At 41.5% G+C, this 13,004-nt stretch overlaps 1 protein-coding gene across 1 annotated transcript in view; it reads left to right on the top strand.

Moving 5' to 3' along the window:
* LOC132497793 (dystonin-like) overlaps nucleotides 1-13,004 on the top strand; it is a 504,834-nt gene that overhangs the window by 423,473 nt on the left and 68,357 nt on the right. The window contains 6 exon segments of the mRNA XM_060111281.1: nucleotides 2,645-2,811; nucleotides 5,268-5,427; nucleotides 5,627-5,953; nucleotides 6,755-6,839; nucleotides 8,197-8,438; nucleotides 9,346-9,552. Coding sequence (XP_059967264.1) covers nucleotides 2,645-2,811; nucleotides 5,268-5,427; nucleotides 5,627-5,953; nucleotides 6,755-6,839; nucleotides 8,197-8,438; nucleotides 9,346-9,552 — 1,188 coding nt within the window.

The following is a 13,004-nucleotide window of genomic DNA, read 5'->3' as shown; positions in this document are numbered from 1 at the left end:
AGTGCTGAGTGGGGGTGTGTGTGTGTACAATTTTAAAAAATAGTGTAGTTGAGTTCGAAGACATCACTTACCGAAAAGGTGACTTAGAACAGAAATATCGTTCTCCTGTGTATTAGGTTGATGCACATGCAATTGCCTATTTTATCGAGTCCGTATGGGCAGTTTGTTATGGTTCAGCCTGTACTGACATGGCAGAGAGTTGATTCACATACGCTGAGAACCATGCTGCTGTGTCTTTTGATTCTGCAAATACAGGACCCAGTTGGAAAGACACTTCTTAGAGGGATGGTGACTACTTGGGGCCACATGTACAATTTTTGTGGTCATTAGGAAGCATTTAGTGACTTGTCCAATATTGATTTGTCAGCCATGACTTGAAATGACACATGGGGGGGTGGCACCTGGCACACAGCACACTGATAAGGCTTCTCTTTAAAAAGACGGGACCTTTAGAAAGAAGAGACTGGATTAAGAGGCTTAATTGGGTTTTGACATCCAGTACTACTCTCTCTAAAAATTCTTCGAAGACTTTAGTATCTTGGGAAATTAACTTATTAGAAATAGATTTATAGGTATGGATTAAAGAAATATAACAGGAAACACATTGCATTTGTTTGATTTTTTTTTTTTTTCTTTTTTTTGCGGTATGCGGGCCTCTCACTGTTGTGGCCTCTCCCGTTGCGGAGCACAGGCTCCGGATGCGCAGGCCCAGCGGCCATGGCTCACGGGCCCAGCCGCTCCGCGGCATATGGGATCCTCCCAGACCGGGGCACGAACCCGTATCCCCTGCATCGGCAGGCGGACTCTTAACCACTGCGCCACCAGGGAGGCCCCACCATTTGTTTGATTTTTGAAAAAATATGGTAATATATAATAATATGTAATAAAATAATATATATGTATAATTTATATAATGTAGTAAATATATATAATCTGGTGTTAAATATAATAATTGCTACCATTCACGATTTAATTTATCTTATTATTATTTTTTTTTTTTGTGGTACGCGGGCCTCTCACTGTTGTGGCCTCTCCCCGTTGCGGAGCACAGGCTGCAGACGCGCAGGCTCAGCGGCCATGGCTCACGGGCCCAGCCGCTCCGTGGCATGTGGGATCTTCCCGGACCGGGGCACGAACCCGTGTCCCCTGCATCGGCAGGCGGACTCTCAACCACTGCGCCACCAGGGAAGCCCCACGATTTAATTTAAACATTTATTATTTGCCCAGAGTTAATGAACTATGCTTAGCCAACAAAACCTGTCTATTGATTTTGCTTTCTTAATTGCTAGAAGCTGTTAGTTAAAGTTTACCAAAAGTAATCCACTTAATTGTTCTCTTTACTGCCTAAACCACCTGTTGTACTTTGATTTTATGATGACTCTGACCTGTGTCAAGAGAGGGCATCTCTTCCCCTTCTCTTTGGCCCTGTTCCTCTCCCTTCCTGCTGTGGTGGCCTTGATCCCAAAGTGACAGTGAGAAAATACCCTTCCAGCTTGTTACTTCTGGGTGACTGTCTGTGCCTTTGGTCCTTAGGCATCAGTCAGGGTCAGGTTAAGGAAGCAGTGCGGTACTCAGCATTCTGTACACCTGTGCCTTCCTCACTGCTCTTCACACAGGGCCGGGGGATTGCACTTATTCCTGAAATACTTGTTTTGATTCATTGGAGGAACGGAATCCTGATTTCTGGCTACCTATGTCAAACACTCCCTTCCAGGCTTCTCAAAATGAAGCATTAAATTGAATTTTTTTCCACGGCTCAATCCTGAAATATTAGTCTTCTTTAGCCAGCTTTGGGGATTTCTGACATGTTTCCCCCTCGGTTCATTGTGGAAATGATATTTAAAGGCTCTTTTTAGTTTTCATCCTCGTAAAGAATTTTAGGAGCTATCTTACCCCCCTAAAAGCAACCAAGAGCCTCTAGCTGTAGCCTCACTAGCTTGTGAACTTGGTCTGACTTTCAACTTCCCTTCTGCGGTGGATTGTTTAACATGGGAAGAGGTTTTGAAAACAGCAGTGATGTATAATGACCTTTTCTATCTCAGTGGGACAGATCACTGTTGATTGTTTAGGACGTTCCCGCTTCATTATAATATTTGGGATTTTGCGCTATCAGTGCAGAGGAGTTATCCTAAGCGGCACATTCTACTCCATTACTTTATATTAACAAGTTAATAACGAATGGTGCAGTGGCCTTATCAATATTCGTTTTATTTAGTGTGAAAAGCCGCCACCACAATGTTTGACACAATAGTAATGAATCGTTAAACAAAATGAGTTTTTTTTTTTTTAAATCCTACTTCTCAGGTCCTTTTGTATGTGAATCCACACAAAGTGTACGCAGGCCTCTCACTGTTGTGGCCTCTCCCATTGCGGAGCACAGGCTCCAGACACGCAGGCTCAGCGGCCATGGCCCACGGGCCCAGCCGCTCCGCGGCATGCGGGGTCCCCCCAGACCGGGGCGCGAACCCACGTCCCCTGCATCGGCAGGCAGACTCTCAACCACTGCGCCACCAGGGAAGCCCCAAAGTTATTTTTGTTACATATCAAAAGTACTTTGTGTATGTTTTCCATATGTTGATAAAATTATCGCTTTGTTTCCTTTCTTTTTATTTATTTTTTTAAAAATTTACTATTTTGTCTTAAGCTTCTTCAGAGATTGTTAGATGACCGCAAATCTACTGTGGAGGTGATCAAACGGGAAGGAGAAAAAATTGCCGCCACAGCAGAACCTGCAGATAAAGTGAAGATTTTGAAACAACTGAGTCTCTTGGATAGCAGATGGGCGGCCTTGCTTAATAAGGCTGAAACAAGGTAAATGCTTCCAGTCTTTGGAAAGAGCACCAGTGGCGTTCATACTGATTTCTTGTATTTTGGTAATGCTTTTCTTCAAATTGTTATTTTCCTGTGTTTATCATGTATGTGAACATGGAGGGCAAGGACTATGGCACCTCTGTCCTTATTCCCTTATGGGGATGTCCTGTAGTCTCCAAATCTATCCCAACTCTTAAGAAGAGTATTTCCTTTGGGGGTCATTCGTTCATTCGTTTATAATGTAGTTATCGCCTGCCTACCGTGCATCAGGCAGAGCTGGGCCTTCCTCAGGGGTGCGCTGGTCAGATCATCCCTGCCCTCAGACAAGGGACAGCCTAGCAGGGTTTCGTAGCCATTGAAGACTAATGACAAATGTGATGGTTCAAAGTGAAACCTGGGCACAGGGTGCTGTGGAAGCAGAGAACAGGAGGAACCTGGCCTGGGGCAGGAAAGTGACAGCTAAGCTCTGTTTTAAAGGAGGAGTGGGAGTTATCTGGGAAGTGAGGCAGATGAAGGGTGCTGTGACGTCTACCAGGACCGGAAGCTGGAGCGTGGCTCCACCGGGCTTCATTACACTTCGGGTTTTTTTCTTTTTAATTTTTTTAATTGAAGTGTAGTTGATTTACAATGTTGTATGAATTTCTCCTGTACAGCAGAGTGACTCAGTTATACATACGTATACATTCTTTTTTAAAATATTCTTTTCCATTATGGTTTATCATAAGATATTGAATATAGTCCTTTCTTCATTCTCTTCACTGGCACCACATTGACTGATGTCATGTTGTAGCAACATTGAAGTGTACACTGGCTGGGTTGGAAATAGATGATCCACTGAAGAGAATGAGCATCTCCATACATTCCTACCTTCTTTGGAACTAAGATGGTGCAGAGAATGGTTTGTCCAATCTTGAATTACGGAGCAGAAGGAGTTATCCTTCTAGGACCATTGAATAAGGGGCTCTGAAGGAGGCTGGAAGTTTCATGTTATTTTTTAATGTGTGTCAGTAGATTATTCCTTCTGTGTAATGCCCCAGAATTACTGCCATGGGAGAGACTCTCAATACTTTTTTTTTAATAAATGAAAGTCGAGATCTCTGCTTTACTCCCATGACTGTCCTTTTTTTTCCCTAAACCTTCTTCACAGCGGTATTAAGTGGAGGGATGGTGGTGATGCTATGATTCACACACAGACTAATAGATTCCCTTACAATTTAAATCATAGTCAATTAAACCTAGTTGCAAAATAGTTCTTTCCAGTGATTCTAGGTGATTGGATATTAGAATTTTTAAAAAGAGTCATAAATAGTGATAATCCAGAAGTCAAAAATAATGTAGTAATTTTATTCATTTTTTTAAAAAGATCAAATGTATTTCAACTGAAGGTTTTAAAAATATATGCATATGTAATTTGTGATATGAAGGTATAGAAATTATGTTCGGTAGCATGTGCCAGTTGTCCATAATTCCCTTTGTCCCCATAGAAAGCTCATTTCTCAAATCATGTAATTCTCTACGAATTAAACATGATAACAGGTTAAGACAGCAGCTCTTGGTCCCAGCAAAAATAATTCACAGGATTGGATACAGAATCAAGTCCTCTGTATACAGACCAGCACAATCACTTGCCGTAGATAAAAACCGAGGACGGTGCAAGTAGGTTTTAACTTACGTGGTACCTTTTTAAGGGAGGAAACAATGGGTTTTCTAAAAGTGTTCAAACTCTGTTACAAGTTAAAGTCTGAGGAATATTTCTCCTCTTTCATGATATTTTAGTCCATAAAATATTAACTTTGGCCTTGGGGAAATATACCTGACAGTGTACTTTTTAAAGGAGGACTCACTAGTAATTCCAGCACAGGGGATGCTATAGTTATTCTTCAAAATTTAAATCTAATTTTGACCATTTGATTAAAGCAATCTCAGTAACTGATGCTCCGATTGAGGTTAACTATTACATAAAGCACAGAATATATGTTCAGTAAGTATTACCTATTACTATCATTATTATGGCTACTATTGTTATTATAACATTACTATGATTATACCTATTATTATTGTAAGTATTACAACCAGGTTACTTAAGACTTTCACAAGATTCAGGCACTTGAGGTTGATGTGTTGTTCAGCTTTACTTTTATTTAATAGGAGAACTATTTTTAAAGTTTTTCATAGATCATCCTTTTTTTTTTTTTTTTTTTTTTGGCCATGTCACATGGCTTGTGGGATCTTAGCTCCCCGACCAGGGATCGAACCCCAGCCCCCGGCAGTGGAAGCATGGAGAATAGGAGAAATATTTTAAAGTGTCCTCTCCGTGCGAGAGATTCTAATTTTAATGTTAGATGTTTTCTACAAAAACTGTTTGGAGTGGAACACGGGAGCACGAGTGAAGATTTCTGTTGACAGTTTCCCACGTTTCTCATCCCTGAATGACCTTCCTCTTGGCACGTTTTCAGGAATCGTCAGTTGGAAGGTATCTCAGTGGTAGCACAGCAGTTTCACGAAACCTTAGAACCACTGAACGAGTGGCTGACAACCACAGAAAAGAGGCTGGCGAATAGCGAACCCATTGGAACCCAAGCGTCCAAGCTGGAGGAACAGATTGCCCAGCACAAAGTAAGGTTCCCATCACACGTTAGTGAGATCCAGTTTTCTGTGCCCTTTGTTGGTTTTATGACATGCATTTGAGTTTTGTACTGTTGTGTGATGCATCCGTGCAACCTTAGACCCATTTCATGTGTCATCTTTTTGTTCAATTTATGTTGTCATTTTTATTTGTCCATTCTTTTTGTTTCCTTTTTTAAACTTTATTTAGGCCTTAGAAGATGACATCAACCATCATAATAAACATTTACACCGGGCGGTTAGCATTGGCCAGTCGTTAAAGGTTTTGAGCTCCAGGGAGGATAAAGACATGGTGCAGAGTAAATTAGACTCCTCTCAAGTGTGGTACATTGAGATTCAAGAGAAAAGCCACGGCAGGTCTGAGCTTCTCCAGCAGGCTCTGTGTAATGCTAAGATTTTTGGGGAAGATGAAGTGGAGCTGATGAACTGGCTGAGTGAAGTGCATGACAAGCTGAGGAGGCTCTCTGTCCAGGATTCCAGCCCTGAGGGGCTGTGGACACAGCAGGCTGAGCTGCGGGTATTTTGATTTATTTTACTTTATTTTCTCATTTCAGTTGTCCTCATTTTCTCAGTCTTCCTTATTTCTGTATTATTTTATGTTCACTGTGATTTAGGTGAGTTGCTGTACTCAAATAAGACATTGCCTATGTATACAGTGACTTTTTTGAATTGAAGTATAGTTGATTTACAATGTTGTGTTAGTTTCAGGTGTACAGCATAGGGATTCAGTGTATGTATATATATATATATATATATATATATATATATATATATATATATATATATATATATATATATATATATATATACACACACACACACACACACATATATATATGTATATGTATATATGTGTGTGTATATATATATACACTTTTTCAGATTCTTTTCCCATATAGGTTATTACGAAGTACTGAGCAGAGTTCCCAGTGCTGTACTGTAGGTCCTTGTTGTTTATCTATTTTATATAGAGTAAGTAGTGTTGTATTCAGTTACTTTTAATGAAGTCACATGTAAGAAGAGATTTAATTTATCCAATAGCTGGATTGTTGACTTTTCATTTTGTTATTTCATCTTTGTACACAAAGGCCCATAATTAACCAGTACTCCAGTGTCTCCACATCACCCATTTTCTGAAGAGGGGAGTGAATTATGATAGATGAACTGAGACATGGGCACAGTGGTGGAAAAAAGATGGGTAAACATGAGAACAGTGAGGAATATTTGCAAGGTCTTTCCTCAAAAAAGTTTAACTGATAATGCCAATGCTTATTTAAATTTTTCTTTCCCCCGCATAAAAATGATACCTGTGTTTTAGGTTCTGCAAGAGGACATCCTACTCAGAAAACAGGATGTAGATCAGGCCTTACTAAATGGTTTAGAACTACTTAAACGAACAACAGGTGAGATACCTTTCAAATCAACTCCTCATGACGTGAGCATTTTGTGTTGGTTTCAAAATATTTTAGAGATGGGGGAAAAACACAAAGCACACTCGAATTTTGGGGCCACTCCAAGATTTCATCCTGGAGAATGCTTTGAAGGCCGACCGAGGGAGGTTTAGACTATGATTTCATTGTTTTTCTCATGATCTCACTGAGTTTTTAATGGAAGTTTTGTGTATTACTCATAACACCAAGCATTGGTCAGAGAATCCCATGGCAGAGTGACATTAGTTTTCCACTTGTGGAAGGCAGTTGTTCTAGATGAGCACATAGGTTGTAGACAGCTTTAAAAATTTTTAAGATAGATGGCATTCAGTGACACATAGTGTGACTATGCCCAGGCTTCATTTCTCTGTGCTTGAACTCACCAAGAAAACAGATATTACCTTGTTTTAGTAATTCCTTTGGCTGTAGGGATGTTTCATTGTATTTATATCCAATTCAGCACATGTGTGTGGGGGGGGACAGGTACCATTCATTATGAATGGGAAGAATTTGATATAGTATCGAGAGCCTTGCACTTGGACTCTGAAGCCCAGGACACAATTTCTCTGTGTGTCTGAAAATTAAATAGAGGCAGGTGAGGATCTATTGGAATAGTACAGGTGAGTTTATTTTTATTTTTTTTTTATTTTTTTTTTGCGGTACGCGGGCCTCTCACTGTTGTGGTCTCTCCTGTTGCGGAGCACAGGCTCCAGACACGCAGGCTCAGCAGCCATGGCTCATAGGCCTAGCCTCTCCGCGGCATGTGGGATCTTCCCAGACCGGGGCACGAACCCGTGTCCCCTGCATCGGCAGGCAGACTCTCAACCACTGCACCACCAGGGAAGCCCCAAGTTTATTATTTTTAACACACACACACACACACACACACACACACACACGCATAGATTATACATATATAAATGTATATATGTGGCAGGCACTGTTCTAAACATTTTGCAAATGTAAACTCATTGAATTTTTATCACAACTTTATGAAGTAGGTTCTATTCGTAATGATAAGTAACCAGGGGCACAGAGAGAGGTGAAGTATCTTGTGCAAGATAGTGAGCCACAAACTCAGTATGCAAACCTAGGCAGTTTTTAACCCCAGTGCTTGAAAATGGAAAGACCATACAAATAGTTGCAAAGGTGGTGCTTTCCACATAGCCCTTTACAGTTTTTATATTTGTATTTTCAGAGCTGTTTACATTCGCCAGATATCCTCAGAAAAATTCAAACCTAGGAAAGGGCTTTTCTTGGGTCAGAACTTCTTTAGCTGAAGAACTCGTCTTCCCCTTTCATGAGATATGACATGCCTTTGAAATTCTAGGTGATGAAGTTTTAATAATTCAAGATAAATTGGAAGCCATTAAAGCGAGGTACCAAGACATCACTAAACTGAGCACAGACGTCGCCAAGACCCTGGATCAGGCACTGCAGCTCGCAAGACGACTGCACTCCACGCACGAGGGGCTGTGCACCTGGCTGGACAAGGTGGAGGTCGAGTTGCGTTCATACGAAACGCAGGTTCTGAAGGGAGAAGCCTCCAGCCAAGCACACGCAAGGCAAAAAGTACGCTCCGATTTATACACTCTTTGGATCCCCTTGTTATCTCTCAGGGAGCCTTATTCACACAGGGGCGAAGTGATATTTATCACGTGTCATTACTAATATACTTAAGGATGCCTTGGTGGGCGTGGACCCAACAAAAATTGGCAGCAGTCAGCTCTTTAAACTTTTAGGAGCCCAGACATGAAAACAGCATATTGTCATTTGTTTCTCGAATCTTATAGAAACAGAATGATAAAAACAGAAGAAAAAAAAAGGAAAATGATCACTGTTTTCAGAGATACACATAATTTGGTTAGAATAGTGATACCTTTATAAGATAGATGCCAAGCATGAGGTGGCTTTTCTAATTATATTGCACGAGTGGTATTCTCTCATGGTGATCATCCTTCTTAGAGTTGTCCGCCTCAGTTTTTATCATCCCTGAAGTACGATCACACATGGGTGAAGGCAGTCTGGGAGGTCAGGTCCGCTGAGCCTATAATGATTCAACTGGGATGATTTAAAGCCAGTGTGTCCTCGTTTTGAGGGTCCTTGATTCTGGTTTGGACTTTCCTCTTTAGTTTTCTGGTACTTGATTACTCTGAGGTTACCAGCAAGCTGGATTAACTTGCTGGGTTAACTTGCCAGGTTCGGGTTCCCAATTTTTAAACGTTTATATTACATTTCAAAGCTAAAGTCTTGCCATGTTGACAAAGGAAGTGTTCTTTGGAACGTCTCAGGGAACACTTTCCTTTCTGAAAAATAGCTTTAAGTAACCAAGGGGTATAGAACTAGGGTAACCGGCATTAAGGTGATCCGTGCATCACATTGGCCTGTGAAGGGCTTTAGCCCCAAGGACAGTTAGAGGAGAAGCCCGTTCAGACTTGGCGTTTCCCACAGGTTTGTGTTTTCTTCCTTCTGTTTTCAGGAGCTAAAGAAGGAAGCTAAGAGCAGCAAAGCCCTGCTGGACTCCCTTAATGAAGTGAGCTCTGCTCTGCTGGAGCTGGTGCCCTGGAGGGCGAGGGAAGGGCTGGAAAAAATGGTGGCCAAGGACAACGAACGCTACCGCTTGGTGAGCGACACCATCACACAGAAGGTGGAGGAGATTGACGCGGCCATCCTGAGGTCCCAGCAGGTAGGCGAACACTTGGGTGTCTGGGCAGTTTGTTTCCTCCACTTGCTCCCAGGGCCTCCACCTGATCAGAGATGATGGTGGGTGGTGTTTCCATTCATTGGTTATGCTTCCACAGCGGAAGGGGTTTGAAAAGCATTTAGCTGGGGTATTTGGACATCTGAGTGCTGGGCAAGGCTCATCTCTACATTGTTGGCAGCCATCTACCTGCTGGTCTCCCAGCCTCAGCAAGTCAGCCACTGGCAGGACTAGCGCCGTTCTCCTGCTGTCCAGACAAAATGCCTTTTGTGTACATGTGTGCATGCTGCTCATGTTAATTTTATGCCCTGGCTGCATCTAATCTGTGTGTGAGTAAATATTTTGAGTTATCGTGTAAGTCACTATTAACTGTTCCTTGATGTACATGGCAAAGAAAGGCTGAATTCTTTCTAAAAAGGAAACAGTTGTGTTGGTGATGTAGTTTTTTTCTGAAGATGACTGAAAGGGGAAAAAAATGATCGTTGCTGACCTGTCTGCAACTCGTACGGTTTCTGGTTCCAGAGAGTTTTATAGACCCCACCCCTTAGCCACAGCTCTCTCAGAAGACTATGGGCAAAAAGGGGGTGGAGGGGTCCTGGATCTAGAAGCTTGTAATACATGTTTTGATTAACTTTTATGGAAATCTCTGAAGATTTATATTAAGTCATCAGCCTCTTGTTGCAGACTTGCTCTGACAGAGTTAGTAGGGTTTTGCTGTGTACTGTGGAACAGGGCTTGGGAAGGTGGATGACTCAGCCTTTGCACATCCCAGCCAAAAGCAAGAAACACAAATCAAGCAGCTCGTGTGGAGCATCCAAAATTCATTCTCTAAGGTTGCTGTAAAAGTGTAATTTATCTAATTCTAAAACATGGCGCCTCACTTCTCATTTCAGTGCCGTGCTCTGGAATCACAAAAGCCGATGGAATACAACGATAGCAAAAGGCCTGCCTCAGACATTTTTGTGAGGGAGGCCTTCATGCCTGAGGAATGCATTTGCATGGCTCTGTTTTCAAAGTTTGGAGGAATTTGTATGCCTTATTATCATAGGATAATAAGCGTGTTTATTTGTGAAGTTTATTCAACTATTTGAAAAGAGTTGGATTGTTTTTCACCAAAATTTCTTTCGACCTTTCATAGTTGGCACTGAAGACTTCTCTAAATAGCACGACAAATATTCTGTCCTCTTGGGAGTAGAATTTTCTTGAGAAGCTGAGTGTGGTTGGCTAGTTCAGGGAAGGAAGACAGTAATAAGGGTGTAACCAAACCGAGGTTTGGCTGCTTGCTGCTCATAAGCCAATAACTCGAGAGGCAAGTGTCAGTAGAAAGGAAAGTGCTTTAATCAGAAAAGCCAGCAGTCTGGGGAGAAGGTGGACTTGTGTCCAGAGACCAATTCTGAAGATTCTCCTCAGCCATGACAGTTTTTAAAGGGAAAAGAATCTCAGTGAATCATCGAGGCAGGAGGTTGGGTTCTGCATCCTTGTCCATTGGGTGCAGGCTGGCTGACTCTCTCTTCACATGTTATCTTGCCCCCATGATCTCCTGCAGGATTGCTAAGGGCGCTGTTGGAGGTAGAGAGCTAGTCATTTTTAACTGCTTAATTCTTCATTCTTACTTCTTGAAATCTAGGAAAAGAATCCACAGGTTAGACAAGGCATGGTGCACATTCAGGAGAACATAAGTCAGGAGTTAGTTTCAATTGCTTAGTGATCTCATTCCTATAATTAGGCTCTCTTCTAAGGTTAGAGGGGAACAGAAATGGGCAAACAGGAAAGGGGCAAAGGAGCTGCTTTCAAGGGCAGGTGACAGGCTGAGCGCCTACCGGTTTGTAAGCTCTGCCAGGTGCCAAGGTCATTAACTGTAGCCCAGTTCTATTCAGAGTTTTGCAAATGTTTTCCACAGGTTGGTCTGTGTTTTCTCGAATCTAAAACATATACCCTGTAGGAAAATAACAATTATTGGGGCTTTTTTTCTGGATAAAACCATTCCTTACTGAAAGTTTCAAGACTTTGTGAAAGAATACAGAAAAACTCGTAGAAGCAAGAACGTGCAAACACTGTGGTCTCTATCCTTCAAGGCTTCCTTGTGAGAGAGGGGGAGATTGTTTAGTAAAAGTATCTCACTACCGGTAGGTCATAACTAATAATAGTGCTATTGATATATTAATATCTTCTGGTTGTTTATATGTATTTATTCTGTACTAGTATGTGCATTCCTTTGAAATGCCTGCAAGTCTGCCTAATGGAATACCTCCAGTAATAAAGGAAACCAATAAAATTCACTTAAGCCAATTTAAAAAAAAAGGAAAGAAGAGAATACCTTTCCAGTAAGGCTGAGAGGTACCGTTTAGAGCTGGGAGGAGCATATGCAGTGTGTGGGCAGGTGACCTGCCTGGGGTCCCACAGCTAGTGTGTGGTGGAGTTGTAACCAGGGCTTAATCCAGATCTCATTCTACCTCCCTAAAGGGCCTCTTTATAAATCAGGTAGAGAGGAAAAATCCTAAGGCAGGAGGTGATCCATTTTTTTCTAACCTCCTTCAGTAATCCGAAGGAAGGCGCCAATATTGCAGCAAAATAGAAGTATGAGGATATTTCCAACCATAAGGCCTGTGAGACTTGGGCAAGTAAACTGAAAGGATCAGGAAATCTCTCTCTCCCTCTGTGTCTCTCTCGGCAAATTTAAGAACACACTGGTACCTGTCTTTCTGGTTTGGCAGAGATTTAGTTTTGCACTCAAAAGAATAGTTTCTAAACTCATAATTAACAAGTTTAGAAAGGACCTAATATATCACTGAAAATTGTTTTATAACCTTGCCCACTTATAGATGTTTGGAATTAGGACCAGAGTACAGTTTGATACTAAAATACTTGTTTTCTCTTTATCCAGTGATAATGTGTCCATGAAATACAAAAGGAATGGTACAAAAAAAAAAATCTTTAGACTTGGATATGAACCGCATATTTTGTGTGATTTGTTTTACGTTGTATAAACAAATCATCTACCATTCTGTTTCTTCTCCACCTGAACCGTGGACATGATCTGATAGCAGTCCATCTTTTTCTGCATACCTTAGGCACATACATCTTGTTTTATTAAGAGCTACTCCTTCCAGATCCCTCCCCCGACATACCCAACCACGAGTGATGGAGTGAGGATATGGGCCTTGCAAATGACTTGGTAGTTTTTAAACTTATAGATTTGATGCTTCCTCCCCGAATAACTGGACTAAATTCGACTAGATTGAAAATAACTGAATGTCCGGTTTTCCAAGCAGCTTTCTCTTAAGATGTTTCCATCTTTTGACATTAAGATTGTTTATGTACAGGCCTGCTTCCTTTTTACGGGTATAACCTGCATTTTGGAATTCAGCAGCCGTGTAGGGACATAGTGAACAGTCAGGCCACCATCACAGAGGGTGCTGATTGACATGGCAGATGTC

The sequence above is a fragment of the Mesoplodon densirostris genome, chromosome 10 (genome assembly GCF_025265405.1).
Source record: "Mesoplodon densirostris isolate mMesDen1 chromosome 10, mMesDen1 primary haplotype, whole genome shotgun sequence".
In the NCBI taxonomy this organism is placed as follows: Eukaryota; Metazoa; Chordata; class Mammalia; order Artiodactyla; family Ziphiidae; genus Mesoplodon; species Mesoplodon densirostris.
Note: the sequence above shows the minus strand (reverse complement) of the source record. Positions and strands in the feature narration are given on the sequence as shown.